The sequence below is a fragment of the Numida meleagris genome, chromosome 4 (genome assembly GCF_002078875.1).
Source record: "Numida meleagris isolate 19003 breed g44 Domestic line chromosome 4, NumMel1.0, whole genome shotgun sequence".
Taxonomy (NCBI): Eukaryota; Metazoa; Chordata; class Aves; order Galliformes; family Numididae; genus Numida; species Numida meleagris.
In genome coordinates this window covers 8681510-8700554 of record NC_034412.1, presented here as the reverse complement: position 1 = coordinate 8700554, position 19045 = coordinate 8681510, and the positions used below count along the sequence as shown (strand labels likewise).

At 49.6% G+C, this 19045-nt stretch overlaps 1 protein-coding gene across 3 annotated transcripts in view; it reads left to right on the top strand.

Moving 5' to 3' along the window:
• The window catches only part of DIS3L2 (DIS3 like 3'-5' exoribonuclease 2), a 166938-nt gene that overhangs the window by 126009 nt on the left and 21884 nt on the right, over nucleotides 1–19045 (top strand). For all 3 annotated transcript variants that reach the window (XM_021393584.1, XM_021393586.1, XM_021393585.1), the window contains one exon: nucleotides 12548–12627. In XM_021393584.1, the coding sequence (XP_021249259.1) occupies nucleotides 12548–12627 (80 nt within the window). The remainder of the gene's footprint in view (nucleotides 1–12547; nucleotides 12628–19045) is intronic.

Sequence of the window (19045 nt, the reverse complement as noted above, 5' to 3'; positions counted from 1 at the left end):
ATACTTCATTTGAAGATTTATGTTACAGGAGAGCATATTTTGTTTGCCCTAAAGAAAAACTCTTACCCTCCTTCATGAAAGTACTACCCCAAATGTTTTTAGAACTAACATATGAATCACAGAGTTGTAGGGACTGGAAGGGACCACTGAGGATCATCAAGTCCAACCCCCCCACTAAAGCTGGTTCCCTACAGTAGGGTGTCCTGTCTACCTTGTCTCACTGGGAAGAGTTTTGATCTTCGGTGCTGACAGATCTTGTCAAAGCCCATGTGATCCTCCTCTATTAGATCTCTTAGAAAGGTCCTTATGAGAGGGCAGACATTTCACAGCTTGCTGAATGTCAGCTGTGACTGTGTGCCAATGCCTGGAATGTGCTATGCCTGGATGCCGATGCTTGCTGCTATGGCATCCTGGAAATGTAAATCTGGAAAGAGCTTTAGGAGAAGATCCTTTCCTTTCCTTGGCAATAGGAGGAGCTCAGCTGGCAACGGTCCTGAGCCACATTTGTCATTGCTTTGTAGCTGCTGGGGCCTGTAGGCAGAGCGTTTCCTCTGGGAGTTGTCTCCATGACTTTCACCCACCCAGCCATCTACAAGGGACATGGAAGAAATCTGCCCCTGGGCCCTTTCCTCACGTGTCCCTGATTACTCATTGCCTGGAATCTGAAACACCAAACGCCTGCAGACACTTTGCAAGCCAAGGTCCACTGGGGAAGAGTTCAGCAGTCTGCAGGGCTCACCTGACTTCAGCCTGCTCATCAAGCAGGGTGACTCACAGGAGGTTATCTTGAATCTCATCCAACCTTTCTGCTCATCGCAGTCAACAAAACAACCTGATGGCTGTTGTAATAGTGTTTTACTGCACCTAGCTGCAGTGTTGCACTGCACAGAGAAATACTGGGGTGCTAGCTGCTCTCATGTGCAGGCCAAACAATGTCACCTTGAGCTCCCCACAGATAATGAGAATCATAGAATCATTAAGGTTGGAAAAGACCTCCAAGATCACCAAGTCCAACCCCAACCCATTCCCTCTGTGGTCACTAACCATGTTCCTCGGTACCACATCTCCACGGTTCTTGAATGGTGATGGGACAGTGACTCCCCCACCTCCCTGGGCAGCCTGTGCCAATGCTCCACTGCTCTTTCTGAGGAGACATTTTTCCTAATATTCAACCTGAACCTCTGCTGGCACAAGTTAAGACCATCATCTCTTGTCCTATTGTGATGGCACTGACATCCCCCTGTGGTGTGGTGACAGCTGAGTTTTTTCACCCAGCTGGTGTGGTCAGAGTCAGGCAGGGGTCTTTGCCCTTCAGCTGTAAGTAGGGATTTCAGCCCTAGGTTGGGTTGATGGAAAGAGGCGTGAGGCTTGGTTTAAGGGAGAAAAAAAAATAGCCCATTCGAAAAGCAATTTGTTTCTGCTTTCTGTGAGCGAGGCTTCCAAATGAACTTAGTCAATTCTGCAGTACAATCAACAGGACTGGAAAAAAATACCAAGTGAAGTAACACAGTGGCTGTGGTAAACATGAACCGAGGCCTTGGAAGTAGCTAATGGCATACCACAAAAGAGTCTCCTTTCACCCACCGCGGGCCGTGCCAGCAGCGAGCGCTGCCAGTGTTGGCTTCTCGCAGAGGAAAGCATCATTTGGCTCCCTTTTGGATTTCATTACTCTTCCTGCGCTCCCTCCTGCTCGCAGCAAAAGCCTTTCCAGTTGTAAAGAAGTGAATTAACTCCCTTGGTGTCAGTGATGGATGAGGCGCTTTCTCCCTCTTCAAAGAGGCGAGCCGTGCCGGTGAATGCGGGCCAGCCGAGTTGAAAAGTCCAAGCGGAACAGGGGAGCCCACGAGGTGACCCTGCTGTCACATGGGCACCCTGGGGACGGCTCCCACTGGTGCCATGCGGGACTGGAACAAAGCCGCTCTCAGTGCACTCCCCGCCCGCCGGGCTCATGGGTTTTGTCCCCTTTCAATGGACTTGGGCACATCACTTAGCACACAGCAGCCGTCGGCACAGGGCTTGGAGCCTCAAAGGCTTTCAGGGTTAGCGTGCTGGTACTTGGAGAGCTCATTCCAGGCGTCCATGGCTAATCATATTAAAGATGACCTCGTGGGCAGTGCTTTCCATTGTTGCCATATGTTTTGTCCAGTGCTTGAGTGATGTTGTGCATTGGAACGTATTCATGCGTCACCTAATTTAATCACCAGGCTTAATCCCTTCTCCTGTTCTACACTCTTAGAATTTACTGGCTCTTTGTGCATTGTCTGGGTCTCCTTCAGAAGCCAATACAGACTCCTGCAGATATTTTTGTTTACTTCCAGAATGTATTTAAAAAAAGCACCCCAGCAACAAACCCAGCAAGCTCTGCAGAGAGTGAGTGGTGCAGTGGGTGCTCCAGAGGCCAATCCTTTTCCCTGCCATCTTCTTCTTCCATCTTTTCCATAGAGACATTAAGGATTAGGCTCATGGGTTTAAAAAAAAAAACAAAAAACAGAATAATACGAATGGAAAAATGACTGAGAAAGTTGTGTGTCTCCTTTTAATATTGTTGGAATAAATAACTAATTTTGAGAACTTTACTGTCTCTCTAAAATACGGTGTTGGTTTCTGCCTTTAAAACGTACTGCTTTGGTATGGGCAACTCCAATTCCAGGACTGAACCGGACAAGATTAACCCAGCAAAGCCATGAGTCCATCGTGCTGGGAAGCTGGAAAGTCTGATTTATGCAAAACTGCTGCAGAAGGCAGAGAGCAGAGCTGTGCGAGAGCTGACATGGTTCACAGAAGTCAGACATTTCTAGGGAGCAGCGCTTGCGGGATCATTTGTAAAGATTTTCCCTGCCCCAGCTGACGCTGCAGTGTGGAGGTATAGGTTAAAAATTGGGATGAGAGATCCAGTTGTCTTGTGACTTGCTTTAGGAGCGGACGGGCTCGGCCCTGGCAGGGGAAGGCAGTGATGAGATTTTAGGATGATACATGATCAGGTTGCTGCTGTGCTGGACTCCCAGAGGCAGGAAGCCTTTTCGTTTTCTTACACTTGCCGAGGCAGATGGTTGAATAAATACCTCATGGTGCGGCTCAGTTCTTAGATTCTCCTTCCCCGCCTGCAGTGCGCTGGTACCCACAACCCCAAACAGTGGAATACATCCCGGATGTCTTTGAAACCTTAAACACAGCTCGTACCGATTTGTCCGAATCGCAGCTTTGAGCTTTCCTCTGTGTTAGCTGCAAGGGTTTCTTGCAGCTGAGCTCACGCACGCGGATTTGCTGATCTTCTGCGACCGCGTGTTATGGTTTAGGCTTGATAGGAGGAAGGAGGAATGACGTAAAAGATTGCAGATTTGTGACCGGTTTTAAAAATAGTTTTAAAATATTATGTCCCTTCGTTTTGAAGAAATGCAATACTGCTTGGAAACCACGACTACTGAACATAAACCATGTCAGGCCCCTTACATATGTTAAATAACAGTGCGGAATGGAGGGTTATAAACAGCCTCCTGCGCGCTAGCGCTGGAATATCACCGATTTGCCCCCAGCGATCACCAGCAACGTCGCAGGCTCTGACATCGACTTGGCTGTACAACACCGCTTTACATTTTATACCGCACCTTTTCAGAGCCAACCTTGCCAGAGCCCTTTCCGAAGCGTGTGCACGCAGAACTCGCTTCTCCGCTGGACCAGAGCCGGAGCTGCTGCAAGGGAAGCGGGAGGGCAGGGTGCCCACCTGGCCGCCAGCGGGCTCTTGGCACCTGGCTGGAACAAGTCACCTGGCCGCCGTCCATCCCCGCTTCCGTCTTTTCGCAGGCTGTGACAGAGAAGCCGTGAGGTCCCTAGGAAAGAGTGAGCGGGAGCAGGTCACTGCCAGAGGAATTCCAGCGAGCCACAGCCAGCTCGCTCCTGGGGGAGCCCAGAGGCAGCGTGCTCTCATCGGCTGTGGAAGGGGCAGGGATGTCCTTGAAAAGCTTGGAACCTCCTGCTGAGAGAGCTCAAAGCAGCAGGATTGGGGCTGGGCTTTGGGGCTGCTGAGAATTTCACAGCAGCACCCTGAAGGTTGGAGAAGAAGAGCGTGGCTTTTCAGCTGAAGTCACAGAATCATTAAGGTTGGAAAAGATCTCTAAGATCACCAAGTCCAGACACCAGCCCGTACCCGCTGACCACATCTCTCAGTACTGCATCTCCATGGTTCTCAAACACCTCCAGGAACGGTGACTCCACCACCACCTCCCTGCGCAGCCTGTGCCAGTGCACCACCACTCTTTCTGGGAAGAAGTTTTTTCTAATATCCAACCTATCCATGTGATGCGATCGGGGCATTCTGCATCTTCCCAATCCCAGCTCCAGTTTAACAACTTACAAAAATAACTAAACCTAGAAGTAGTGTTGTGATCTTTCTTGTTACTTGGTAGAGCTCTTATCATCTCAGCACAGGGGTTGTCCGTATTTTAATGAGTTTATCTCTTGTATGGAGAGTATTACAAGCTTTCGCCTGTCTTCCAGTGCAGCTCTACGGAAATCCCTCCAGGCATGAGATAGTACCTGGACACTGAATTAATCTGTGCTCCTGGGATCTCACAGCTCCATTAGGGGCTTAGCAGGGGAAGCAGAGAGCATTAACAAACTTAAGAAGATAGGATTTGCTGTGTTCGATCTGCCCTCAGCTCCTTGTATCCTCCCAGCACCAGTGACAAAGACTGGGAATGTTACAGGAAGATCCAAAACACCAGGGCTGATTTGCAAACTGTGCATCAGCATTCCCCAAGGGGAAAAAAAATTAAGCTATAGGGTCAGGCTCAATAAGAGATGTGGAATCACTTCTTCTCCTGCCGCGTGCCCAGAGGCATCTGCACCCACCGCTCTTACCTTGTTTCCATGTGTCCTGAGCCATGTGAAGGCAACACCATGTCCTATCCTCCTGCCTGCTGCACTCAGGTTGCAGCAGCCCTTGGAAACCAGCACAGATCGGGCACTTTGTGATGGGCAGTCTGTCCTGCTGCTCTTCATTGAATGCATGCAATTCCCTTATTTGATCTGGAGCTTTTAGCATAGCTGGCTTTCTTGCTGTTTTCCATGAAACAAGCCGTATGCCATGTTTCACTCATGGTGTTCTGTTTGTTATGTTCCTGAGCAGAGCTGGGTATCAGTCGGTGTCCAGATCTGCTGCTGCTTCGGGAGCTGCTCCCTTCTGCAGTGCTGTTCTCTCCTGACTTTGGGCTCTCACAAGCTAGCAGTGCTAAGCCTAAAGATAAGCTGTAGGCTGCTCAAGCTTAGGGCCAGTAAACTGAGACCTGTTTTCAGAGATGACTGTCAGGTGGATGAAACAGAGCAGCTGGGGATAATGACCTGCTGCCTGCAGTATCCACTGGTAACAGCATACCGAGCAGTGGGGTTAGGGAGGTCTTCCACTCGGTTGTGTCACTTTTCATCTAAAGCAAATAGAGAAAACACCAAGAGCTTTCCTGAAGTTTTTCAGGGTCTCATATTCATATGCCCTTTTGGGTCAGAAATGCCTTAGCAATGCTTTTCTGGTCGGGTTGTGCTTTTCTTCATCAGACCAAAATGACACATGCGTGGCAGACGGCTTGGAGAAGGATTGGTGCTGCCTCCCTAGCAGCCTGTAGGCTTCTTTTAAATTCCTGATGGCAGTCAAGCCTCTTACTCTTGATCATCCTTCTCTCTCAAATTCCTGCTTTTCTAAGTGAATTTCCATAGCTTGCATGGGGAAGTGTTGGCCACTTGGTTGGGTGGGAGCTACCTCTTCCCTTCTGGCCAAGTAGAGCCGGGAAGTCATCATCAGTCTTCAAAATACAAGAGCTTTCTGTAGCCCCCAAACTCCTCTCTATTAAGGCTGGCAAAGCCCAGCTTGTGAATGAGACATTCTTCACACAACGAAGTCAAGTTGTCTTTTGTTGTTTGTAGAGCACCAGGAGGGCTGGGAGAAGCACTGGGAGATCAGCAGGAGCCAGGAGCACTTTAAGGAGAGGCTGGGAGTAACGTGAAACAGCCAGGCAGAGAAATTTGGCACAAATCTTGTTGGTGTCACTATTTTTTTTTGCGGTGTTTCCTAGGGATGTTTTGCTTTTATTTTAAAATTGATGCATGTGTAGCAAATACTTTAAGTTCATTGACAGTTCCCTAGTGGTCTAGAGCATACGGTGCTGTGTCAGAATTCGTTAGCTTCTGAAGAAGATATTTTTAATCCACCAACGTAAACTCTTTGCAATTGTATAATCTTTATTTTAGCCCTGTGGTTTCCTAATCACGCATCTAAAGAATGAGCTCATCCAGTTTATAAATTATAAAGAAAGTGAGCAGAAGCGTTCGACTCTTCTTTCTAAATAAATCTGGTTCAGTTTTCTGTGTTCTAAACCTCCAATGTAGGCAAGGGTGAATGTTTAAAAATGAACTTATTGGAAGTTTATATTTTTGCCAAGTGATAAAAGTGGTCTCCTGCCTTGTCTTCCCAGAAGGGCTCTTCTGCTGTCAGTTGCAGCTGTGAAATAGAAGTCAAGAGTACGATGCCAGCTTACCATTCTGGTGATGGCATCTGCATCTCTTTGCAAAGGATCCAGTAGATGCCATGCTTCTCTCTGGTTTTGCTGTATTACCTGATGACCCGTAGCAGAGGACACGGGGCCATGAGACCATGGAGCAGCCCTTCTATGTGCTAGGGAGCATGGATTGGTGACTCTGATCCCATGATGGGGAGACCCTAGGATCCTCAGTGTGTCCCAGGGTAGATTTTTGGAGAGGAAGCCCTGCTGCAGCCTAAGGAATTGTTTAGTAATAACTTATAGTGGCTTTAGGTCCCAGACTGGGAGCCTCTCGTCGAAGAGGTCAATGGGGGAAAAGCAAGAAAACTGCTATCTTCTATTTTCCCATTTGCTAGGGATTCACTGGCTTTTTGTATATTTTATGTTGTTGTTCTTGGGTGAATTGCAGGCAGTAGCAGAGGAGTAACATTTGAGTGGAACAGTGGAATTGTAAAATAGAAATGGGCAGCGGGATTCAGGCCAGAAGTAATGCCCCAGTGAGTTTCAGCTCCTTTTCATAGACTAGAATAGACTAGGTTGGGTTTCAGGTTGACATTTGCCTTTAGCTCCATGCATGAATCTTCAGCCTGTTAGCAGGGATGGCATTCTGGCTAATGTCATGAGATGGAAAAGGCACCACAGAGATGTGCTGCTTGGGTGGTGCAGAATGAGTAAAGTCCAAGGTGATATGTTGTTGTGCAGCAAGTAGGAGAGAGCCTGTTTGCTTAGGGGACCTCGAGACTGGAAAGTGAAGCACAATTAGATGGAATTCCCCAAATAAGACTCCCTTTGCTGTGTTGTCTGTTTACACCCAGTTGTTCTTCTGCCCTCTTGTGTCTGGTGGAAGGGAAGCACCATAGAATCATAGAATGTCCCAAGTTGGAAGGGACCCATAAGCATCGTCAAGTCCAACTCCTGGCTCCACATGGGACCACCCAAAAACCAGACCATAAAATTAGCCTGGGCTGAGTTTCTGTCAAACACAGTGCTGTCACCATGAGTTTGGGACTTCCAACCAGTAACAACAGCAGTCCCATGCCTGGGTGCTGAGGTTGGCCAAACATTTGCTGTCTGCAAAGCCAAAGAGAAGGACCACCACAACCCAGTGCAACAGGTAATTAGTTTTGCTGGCAACAAGCTTCCAAGTCTTTCCTCTTTTTCCACTGTAGGACTTTTCTTCTCTCCATTGTTATCCCATCCTGTCCTTACTGCATTCTCTTCTAAAGAAAGGGGCAACCAGGAAGAAGTGCACCTCTAGCCGGGGTCTTTCTCCAGCAATTTTGAAATGCAGCACAAATAGAAGAGCTCTCTGGAAGAAGCGCTTTGGACTCAAGAACAGCTTCTTTAAGTGAAAACACAGCTGTGAGGTTTGCAGGCTGTGCTTCTGTAAGGGCTCATCCAGTCAGCACAGCCAGCAGCACTGCAGCCCTTCCAGCACGCAGGAATTGGGAAATCCATTGTGAACAAGATTGAGTTTGATGGCCTGTGTGCAGGCAGATGGATGTATTTTTAAGGGACGAGGTGCCAGAAAACTCTGTGATTACGTTACTGGATCACGGCTCGTTTTTTGTGGTTTTAAAAGTGAGTGTCAGGACTTCAGGCCTTTTTTTTTTGTGTGTGTGGGTCAAAACCAAAGTTTGGGAGGGGCATAAAAACCTGCTTGATGACTAAGTTTATTCTTAAAAAGCTTTCTAGAGCTCACTAGAGAAGGAAGCCTTCATTCTACACGGGAGCTGTTACCAGTCTTTTTGGACCTCCGTGCAGGTGGGATTATAATTGAATGAGTGCTGCAGGTAGCAGAGTCCCCCTGCCCCTCAGGAGACTGTTTTCAGAATAATCTTTAGATCCGGTCCCCTAGGTTTGGTCGTGGAAGCTCATGTTCTGCTTCCCCTTCTTGCTGTGAGTGATCTCTTTCTGCTCGAATACCACTACATTGGTGGAATTACCATGAACAGCATGCAAGGCTGGCAGAAGTATGCCCTTACATTGACCCAAAATTGGGACATCTGAAACCTTTGACCTGGTTACTCAGCTGAACTGATAATACCTCTCTGAACCAGTGCATGCGTAGAGAAAACTTTGTCTGATGACGGAGGTCTGGTGCTCAGAGCCAAAGGGGGATTCAAGCCAAACCATTTACTCAAGGGGCATGTAGAATTTGCCCAGTCAAGTCAGTATCAGTACTGGCAGTGTTTTAGCAGCCAGAAGGCTGCTCTCTTCCTTCCGCTGTCTCTTTGTTGGAGCTACTAGGCTTTGTTGCATGACTGGGCCCCTAATTGCTGCAGGCCTAAAACTTGCTTTAAAATGAAGAGAGCTGTTGGCTGCATCAAACCCAGGCAAGCCTGGAGGTCCACAGCAGGAAAGTGGTGTTGCCTTCACCTCGAGCTTGTATCATGCACCATCCAACATAACTGGGGGTCAGCCACGTGCTGTAAGTGCATTCTCTTCCTCCATCCACCAGTGGGCAGATCATGAACCCACCTCTGCTGGGTACCATGTGTGCGATGCTTTCCTCTGCTGGGGAGAGCCCATCAAAGCCCAGCCCTGTGAATTGCCCAGGGAAGTGGTGGAGTCACTGTCCCCGGAGGAGTTTAAGGAAAGAGTACTTAGGGACGTAGTTTAGTGGGCAGTACTGGTGGTAGGTGGACCGCTGGACTAGATGATCTCAGAGGTCTTTTCCAACCTTAATGATTCTATGATTCTTCTGTTTGGGAGTACTGCAGTTGCATCTGGCAGCGAGTGAGCCTATCCATCACTGAATGCACACAGATCCCAATTACTCCTTTTGACAGCTCTTATCCGCACACTTCCCTGTGCCTCTGACATCTCAATTATTGATGGGGCTCTCCTGGTAGGCAATGCTCTGTTTGCAGCATGGCTGTGTTCCAGCTCCCTTTCCCATTGAGTTCATGCATGCACCGCACCGAGCGTTTCTTTATGTGCAAAGCTATTGAAGTGGAAAGGGATCTTTATTAGCATGTGAGCTTTGGGGCTGTGCTACTGAAGAGGGCAGTGCAAGCCAAATCGCATGGCTCAGCGCTGGGAAATCTCCCCCTCCTCTCCCCATGAAGCCCAGCAGTGTCTTGTAAGATGAAATGATCTCATATGTTTAATGCTGAAGATCGCTTGAGCTGATGAGCCTTCCTTGTGACAGGGTCACCCTGCGCTTGCATTTCTGTAGGAAACCAGCCCCCTGCCTCCCCTGCAGACATACAATCCTGTATTTTGAAGAGCGGTGGCCTTTGCTTTGTCTGGGTGTTTGTTTGCTGGCTTTGTGGCAACTCTTTGCATTCTGATGAGGAGCACAAAAAAAGGAGCTTCAAAGCAGCGTGCGGTGTTGGAGCAGTGTTGTCAAGTTGGTTCAGAGTTAGAGCTGTGCCAGAGGGAGTATTGCAACAGCCTGTTTGTTTTGTAGGTCTGCGTGTACCTGGAAGGCTTGGGATGTCTCGTGACATTGCTGTAGCAGAAGTCAGATAGGAGGGATGATAAAGTGGTCGTTTGGCTGCTGACATCTCTCCTATCCCCGGCAACCTTTAATTCAGAAGGAAGCAGAAGTTTTGTGCTTAGCAAATGAAGGCAAAAACAAAGGGTGGCTGCTGGAGAAGATGAGACCAGGGAGCAGCAGCAGGATAGCGGTACAGTCCCCATAACATGGGCCTTCCTGGCACTGTGGGTGAGCAGAGATGGCTGAGCCTGCCAAGCAGGGTGTGTTTTGTTTGTCTGGAATACCAGAGCCAGAGAAAGAAGGGTTAAAATAACAAAGTGGGAATTGTTGTATGTCAGGGAGCTGTCATCTTTGCTTTCTGGGTAGGCAGGATCTTTGGGACCCTGTCCCCCAGGCAGTTGAAAAGTCACCCTGCCCTACCTGAATAGCCGTCCCCTGCAGCCTGTCCAAACACAGCCTATTTCCCTCCCAGCCCTTTTCCTTCCTTCCCATGCCCTGAACTCGCCCCTCATGCAGACCAGTTCTGCAGAGCCCAGGTGAGCTGTAACCAGAGGTGCAAGCCCAAAGGCCACTGAGCCGAGAACTGGCGATGGGAGGCCCGAGCCATCCTCACTGTGCCCCAGTCAAAGCTATTGTTCCAAGCAGCCAAAGCCACGCATACCCAATTTTGCACTTTCTTTTGTTTTCCTTCCCTGCAGTGTGGTCCCTCCCCTCAAAGTGCAGGGCGTGTGGGGCTGCGATAACTGCTGTCCCTCTTGGCTCAGCGGTGCTTTCTGATATCCCAGCAGGAAAGCTTCGGATAAGTTGACCTGGGAAAATGGCTTTGGGAAGTTCTCAGCTCCTCCTGCTCTCAGAGGTGGGTCTGAGCAATATTCTGGGCTACAGGAGGTCTGAGATCACAATACAGGTGCAGCTGGGAACAGCCACGCTACAGGTTGCCATCTGGTCTGCGGTATGAATTGTGATACCTTTGTCTTGAACACACGCAGAGCACGGACACGTGTGCTGCATGCTGCTGTAGGAGTGTGTTTCAGAAGGGCTTATAGGGTTGGGGTGTGGAAGTCACAGGAGATTAGTTGGGTTTGGCCTCAGCTTTGCTCCTGGTTCTGGACTCAGTGTCTGAGATGGTGAAGTTTTCCATGATTTCATGGTATTCAGTTTTATTTGGGTCAATGAGAGACGGTGTAAGATTTTGCTCCCCTGTAGGGAAGGGAAAACTGGTGCTCCGTGCAGTGATTCAGCACATGGAGTTTCTTAGCAGCCTATGGGAGAAAGTTGCTTTAATTCACTATTAACTCCTGAATAGGCCATCAATTTGAGTTAGCAATTTCCTTGGAGCCCAGAGGAGAGAGCATGATCAGATGGAGTGGCTCAGCACCTCTCTCCTCCTCTCCCTGCTCACAGAGGTCAGGCTCAGCGTTACCAACCTCTAAGCCTTCACTGTGCCCTTCCAGGCCCATTTCAAGTCCTGAATGATCATGGAATCACAGAATCATTAAGGTTGGAAAAGACCACTAAGATCACCAAGCCCAACCCCAACCCATCCCCACTGACCATATCCCTCAGTGTCACATCTCCTCAGTTCTGGAACACCTCCAGGGCAGCCTGTGCCAATGCATCACCACTCTTTCTGAGTGGAAATTTTTTCCTAAAATCCAACCTGAACCTCCCCTGGAGCAACTTAAACCTCTTGCCCTATTGCTCTCAGCAACCTCCTCTGAAGGGTGTGACCCCTCGCACCCGGTCCTGGTGAGGGGCTGCAGCCCTCCTGCAGGGCACAGAGGTGCCCGTGGGGCTGTGGGGCACCCACATGGGACCCCCCAGCCTTCCTCTGGGGAAAGGGGCTCAGCTCAGCCCTTTTTCGGGGCTGTTTGGCATGTCAAATCACCGGAGACATTTTCATCAGAAAAAAAAAGAAGTCTCCTTTCCTAACTGCTCTGTGAAAGAGGATTAGCTTTTCCCCCTTAAATAAATGGAGCAGAGCAGTGTCTGCAACCCGCCAGCCCTCGCCGAGTGCCTCCTTGGAGCCGCGAGGAGAGCAGCTTCCAGGTCCCAGCGCAGCCTCCTGCCGGACGCCGATCCAAACTGCAAACCCTCCTAACAGCTCCTTAATAACTCCGCGCAGAAGGAAAAATCTGTCACCTTCCCTTCTGCGGTTTCTCCTCCGTTCTAACGCGCTGGGGGGAACGGGATGGAGCCGGGAAGGCTTTCAGAGAAAGGCTCGTGGGAACTGCAGCGAGCGCTCCTCTCTTTGGTGTCTGAGGGGAACCGCAATCGCTTTGGTGAAGGGCGGTGTGTGTGGGTGGGTTTGGAGGGGTGAGCCGCTCTGACCCATGCATTGCAGAAGAACCACAAACACTTTATAGTAACAAAGGGTGGAAAAAGCGAGAGCTTTCTGCAACGCATGTGACTTTTCCCTGAGGTTTGGAACCCCGCGCTATGTTCCAGGCCACGGTGTTTGCGTGTCAGGCTTGGTGAGCTGCTTGGAGTTGCTGTGATGACTGAGAACACGGCCTAAAACGTTGCTTTCTTTTTTGTCTCTCCCTTCACCCCCCCCCCTCCCCCCTCTCTGCAGCTGAAGCTCTCATTTACCTTGGACCAGGAGAGTGGGATGCCTCAAGGCTGCTATATCTATCAGTACCGGGACAGCAACAAGTAAGTCCTATGGACGTTGCACACAGCAGATAGGGGAAGGTGCACCTGGAGGAAACTGCCCTGTGTCTGGCATGGGGTGCACAGCTGCTTGTACCACTTAAAAGTAGATTGAAGCAGGCTTCAGGCTTGACCTGAAACTGGGAACAGCTCCTGCAAAACCAGCTCCTTTAACATGCACGTGGTCCTGTGGCCCCTTTGTTCCATAGCCCACTGAAAGGCCAACCCTTGGGTACCGTGGCACTCAGCCAGGCTCTGCCCTGGGCTGTTTGCAGCTGACACCCCACTGTTCTTTGTGGGAGAGTGGGCTGGGGGTGAGCATCCCCTCTGCTCACCTACACAGAGCTGCAGCACCCTGTTCTCTCTGCTTGAGCTTCACTAAGTGGCCTTTCACTTGTAGGTACCGTAGCTCAAGTGCAGCCATGCCCTCTGTTTTTATAAAGTCCCTTATGGCATTCAAGTTTTGGAGCACAAGTCCTCCATTTCTAGGTACCCTGCCTGTTTTTCCTAGCTGCCTGTTGAATTGGCACCCAAGATGTTTTTATTTCAAGTCGCATTCTCATTATCAAATTGACAGCAGCAGCACAGTTGAGGATATTTCTGTGTTTGCGCTGGGTTGCTTTGCATGAATACCAGTGTGTCATAAATCCATAGCCTGTTACCTCCACCCATAGAGCTCTGCTGCTTGCCAGTTATTGAAGGTTGGCCTAAAATAGCAAGGTATGTGAAATTGTCAATGAGCGCAACACCCTGTAATTAGATCTGCTTTGAAACGCTGAGAGGAGCAGTCCTGGCAAGGAAGAAATAAATCTGCAAACAGCACCTACCCCTTTCTGAGCTGAGAAATTTCTGTTTGAAAGGCAGCGGCACACAGTGGGCAGTGAGGAAAACCCCCAGACCTGTTGGGTTTTGTTACGGATGTGTGTAGATCCCATGTTTCTATCTCCAGAATCAGCAGCCGTGTTTTCTGCACTGACCCTCCTCTCCCCTAGCCCTCTGTGTGCCCTTGTTGGAGGAAACTCCTGGGATGGGAGTGGAGCTGCTTGGTGCAAGCGCTGAGGCCAATAGCAGCGCAGTTGCAAACCTTGCTTTTAGCTGTGAGCGGTCCAACAGGAGACAAAGTCGCTGCAGCGTGTTGGCAGCTGTTGCTGTTACAGAAGTATGGCTGTGACCTGCATTCCTGGCAACCATGGGAGCCGAGACGCCCAGAGCAATGCCAGCCAGGATCATGCATTTATGAAACGCGGTGCAGGCAGGAGGAGTGGAATTGCAAGTAAACCCAGACTTGTGCACGTCTGAGAAATCCAAGCTACAATGACATCTCCCCACGAGGCCTTCTGCTTCGTATTTTACAGCTGGCTTGAGCAAACCTAGGGCTGGGGAGGGGGATAGCCATTCCCAGGGAGAGCCCATCGGGGTTTGGACATGCACTTACCCCCTGGGCCCCGTGCCCTGAGCCCACTTGTGTGATGGGGTGGAGTGTGGAGGTCTGTGCTACAGCTGATGTATTCCTGCAACCCAGCCCCTGTGTCCGCACCGTGCTTTGGAGCTGTGTGCAGCCCAAAGAAGAAATGCTGGTGAGATGTTGTGCATCCCTCCCTGGTGAGGCGCTGTGCCACCAGGGTAGTGTCCCTTTCCTCCAGGTGGCAAATGCTGTTCCAAGCTGCAGCCAGACGGGGCCACCGGAGCACAGCATATGCTGGCCTCCACTCGCAGAACAAAGGGCTGAGCGCTGCTGCAAGTGTAATTACCAGAGCAATTAAAATTTCTATTGCTTAGGCTAGCAGTGTGAGTACCATGCAGGCTCCTACAAGGGCAATCAATTGGAGTTTGTTCTCTTTAAAATGATAAAACCCTACCAAGGAGTTCGTGCCTGCTCCTGGCAGCTTTTTGTTCCCTGGCTGCCTGCGGTGCTCCAGCAGTGCTGGTTGGCTCACTGGGAACAGGTACACTGGGGAGACTGGAGTCGGTGGTGTGTCCTCTCCAGCACCAGTCAGGACACAGAGCTCTGCACCTCCTTCCACAGAGCTCTGTGTAGGCTCCAGGTCTGGGGGAGCTTTTGGTCTTTGGGAGCCTTGGACTGAGAGCAGAAATAATGCTGAGCATCCAGCTGGTCTGCCCTTGGTCCTCTGCTATGGTGTATTGCTATCCGATGGCACTTAATAGTCCCAGCAGAGCTCAAGGTGCCGTGCTTGGTGGAGACAGGCTGTCACTGCAGCCACAGGGGGGACCAGGGACATCACTTCTCCCCTTGTTCCTGCGCAGACCCAGACACTTCCCTCCCTTTGGCTGCCAGCCCTTTGAGCCTTCCTGGCCCCAGAGGAAATTGCTTGACCTCGCACAGATGAAAGCCGTCTGCTTTCTCATTTTTAAGCCATGGTACTTAAATTCTCCTTAACGGAGATCAGTCAGTACGGTGTGCGGAGGACAGGGCTGCTGTACCTGGCTGCTCCAGGAAGGCTGTCCCCAGCCGTGACATGAGGACAGCCTGATAATGTGTGCACAGTAATGTTCTGAACAAAAGCATATTGTCAGCCGCACGTTGCCCCAGCACAGTCACATCCAGGGAAGGAGAGCCTTGCCAGCCTTCCTGCAGTGTGACTGCAGCATGTCTGGTGCTTGGGCTGCTCCCTCCTGCCCGCGCTACGCTTCCCTGCACAGGATCCAGTGGCAGAACCCAGCAAGGCAATACAGGCCAACAAGGCCATTTGTATCCACTGTGGCTCATGAATCCTGTCCTTTGACATGCAGACCCACTGGTCTCCAGTTTAGGAATACGACGCCAGCTGTGCTGAAGAAGTGCCTGGCACCCGAGCACTGATCCTAGCCTTGCAAGCTGCCAGGCAGCAGGAGGGATGAAGCTGAAAAGGTTTCAGGTAATCATGGAAGCCTTCTTTCAGCCCAAGTACAGGAGGAACCGAAGCCAACTTGGGATCCCCCTGGAAGTCATCTGGCTGCATCCAAGAAATGGAAGATCTTGTCTGTTCCCTGCATTCACTGTCCCCATCCAGACACACCCCAACTCTACTCACCTGCCCACAGCAAGCCTGACCCTTCATGTGCCTTGTTCTTCTCCCAGGGACTTTTATTACTGCCCTCATTCTCAGATGAGGCTCTGTTCAGGGTCCCCACCATCCCAGACAGCAAAGAGCTGTAAATTCCAGGCAAGATTCATGCTGTTTCATGGGCCATATTTGCAGGTGCTGTAGTGCTACGTTGTCCCCAGCTGGCTCGCCTCTAGCACAGCTCCCCTGCTCCCTTAGCCTCCAGGTACTGCTCTCTTTTTCAGGTCATCAGGGGTGCTGCCATGGCTGATACACCAGCTTGCAGTCTGCTGATGAGTTCCATTCTAATTCCTCGCTGCAGCTGGGTTTTGCGTCAGGGTTATGGATTTGCAGTGTGGGCTCTCACGTTCTTTTCGAAGCAATTCCTAAACCCAGAAGGAGCAGCATCTCATGTGGAGGCACTTAGAGACCTCTCACAAAAGCAGCGTTGGAGTATTGATCATTTCTGCTCTCCAGGGACACAGAGCGTTACAGATGCGGCTGCTGTGCGGTGTAGCCACTTGCGGGCAGCACCACACAACTCTTCAGGATGAAGAGTGAAAAATAGCTCCAGCTGAAAGGAAAAGTGGTGCCCCCTATTATATGGAGATCAATGATGCCTGGTACATTGGATTATCACTTAAAACACCAGGACTTCAAATGCCAGGGTGCATGCACTCCTTCTGCTGACAGGTTAGTGATATATAATGTTGTTTGGGTTAGCAACCGAACTCCTTTGTGCAAGCTTTTCCTAAGGTGAATATAATATCTGCAGTGATGTACCCAACGTTGCATCAGGAGAGCCAGCCTATAATTATGCTTGAATTGTTGGAACGGGTTATTTGTCATTTGCACATTAGCTCACTCCATTTATTGCTACCACTCAGGGCTGCAGCAAACTTGGTGTAAACACAGCTTTGGTGGAGGTTTTGGTCTTTATTTTTTATTTGAATGCAGCACAGCAGAATTTCTTTGGGTTTCCTCCTGTTTTCTGGGAGGGCTGTTCACTGGGAGTGATAGGAACAAAATATCTAAACCAGCTGACGCAGCATAACTCCTTTGTTTTCAAAGACAGCTCTCAGATGTACAGCTCAGCTTGGACTTTAGCATGGACCTGGTGGCTTTGGAGTGAGCTGGAAGGATCTCCACTGTATATTTTGGGGTCTTTTGTTTGTTTGTTTTGAGGAATGGAGGCTTTGTGCGAAGAACTGCCTTATTACGTGGTTGTTTCATGGCATGCATCTCTACAAAGCAGCACCGCTTGTCTTGGGATAAAAGAATGAGAGAATCATAGAATCCTAAAGGTTGGAAAAGACCACTAAGATCACCAAGTCCAACCCCAACCCATCCCCACCATGCCAGCTGACCACGTCCCTCAGTGCCACATCTCCACGGTTCTTGAACACTTCCAGGGATGGTGATTCCACCACTGCCTCCCTGAGCAGCTTGTGCCAGTGCCTCACTACTCTCTTTGAGAAGATTTTTTTCCTAATATCCAACCTGAACCTCTCCTGGTGCAACTCAAGGCCTTTACCTTGAGGTACCTGATGGTATCTGTTTTTCTAGTTAGTGATCAGCAAATACATACCCTGCCTGCTCTGAGCTGTGTGGCTCAGGGCAGCCTCTGACGGTGCCATCTTCTCTTGTTTGTCTTGTGTTGCAGGCACGGATTTCATGGGGGAAATCCATATACACGCAGTCCCTTGGCATCTCAGCTTAGATGAGTGCCATCCAATAACGGTTATTCACCTGAAGGTTATAAAATGCCTTGTTTAGATTTCAGATCAAAAATGAAATTAATTCAATTTGCAAAACTGGATCTACCAGCTAATGTCAAATTCTCCAGAGTGGGATTTTCACTTCAGGATGCCCTGTTGGACAAGTTGGTCTAGCTGGCACAGGGCATGTCCTACTGCACTGCAGTTCTGTAGCCCTGGCCTCAGCTCTACACATCACTTAATTTTTTGCAAGCATTTTCCTAGTCTTGTTGGATTGCTGGCAGCTGAGCTGCTCTGTCACTCTTTCCTGGTGAGCTGTAGTAGGGTTTAGCTGTTGCTGGAGGGCATTGGAAGCTGTTGGGGTAATAAAGCTTGTATTTGCTGAGAAGGAAGAATAGCACTTTGGTTGTAAGCAGCCCCTGGGTTTGAGGCTACATCAGTCTCCCCTGGGCTCATTGCACTACCAAGATCTGGTGGAAGATGTCTCTGTGTGGATAAGAATAGGACTGGAAGCACAAGGCAAGCCAGGCCACGAGAGCAGTATCACAGAGACAACAAAGCAGGATGGAGTTTGGAGTTTTTCTTTTGATACCATATCTTGTCTTTTTGTTTGACTTTTTGGTGCTAAACTTTATCCAAGTCTGCAGGTGATGTATGTCCTTCACCTGCCAAGGAGTAAGCATTGGAGTTGGCCAAGCAGTGCTGGTAAACTGTTCTGTCACCGAATGTGGAAATAAACCAGTTGTCCTGGTTTGGCATGGGTTCAGCGTAGGCTAAATTGTCCAGGAGACTAAGTCTGCACATTGACCTTTAAAACACCAAAAGATACGTAATCCTTCCTGCCTTAAGATATGCTCTCAATGTTCGGTACATCACAAAGACTACTGGGAACATATGCTGCAAAATAGCCTTTGCCACCTGAGACCTTGAGCAGCATTAAGTCGTTCTTTCTTGTAGAAGGGACCCTATGGCTGTTTCCAGGTGAGAAGGGTTCTTACAAAGGGCTTTGCCCAGGGTACTACTTGTCTGCTTTTCTCATCGCAGACCTGCCGCCTCCTCCTCCGGCCACCCAGCTACTTTAATAACAGGTTGCCACTCCTCCAGTGCTGTAGAGATAGCAGCTGTCAGCTCCTTGGAGTGCCACTGTCGTGTGGGGGCTGCCGGTGGAAAAGGTGACCAAGGAAACCTGCCCTTCCCTGTTGCGAGCTGATAAGATTTGGTGATCTGACTCCTTGCAGATGAAAATTTGAGACTTTTATGTCCTACACAAATCCCATGTGCACAAGTAGATCTCCCTCTAAAAACCCATGGTGTACCAGGTCTGTCACCCTCCAGTGGGGTGTGTGAGCTCTGTCCCTGCTCTCCTAGATTTGAATCAGGAGTTTGTTGTTTGACCTATTTCAGTGTTTTCACTTGGTGAGGAGCTGTTAAACCTCCTCGTCAGTGCTGGACGCCCGGGTGTTCAGTGACAGTCAAATAGGCGAGAAAATCATCTGCAATTGTAACTGAGTCAGAGATGCTGTCTCCGTGTGTCATCCCTGGAGAACCGTTTACATATCCATTCACTTAACAATATGTTTGGAAGCCCTCGGTGGCATTTCAGCATCATTTCCCTGGCCTATATATGTCTGTGTAATGCCCAAGGCACTGAGCTATATC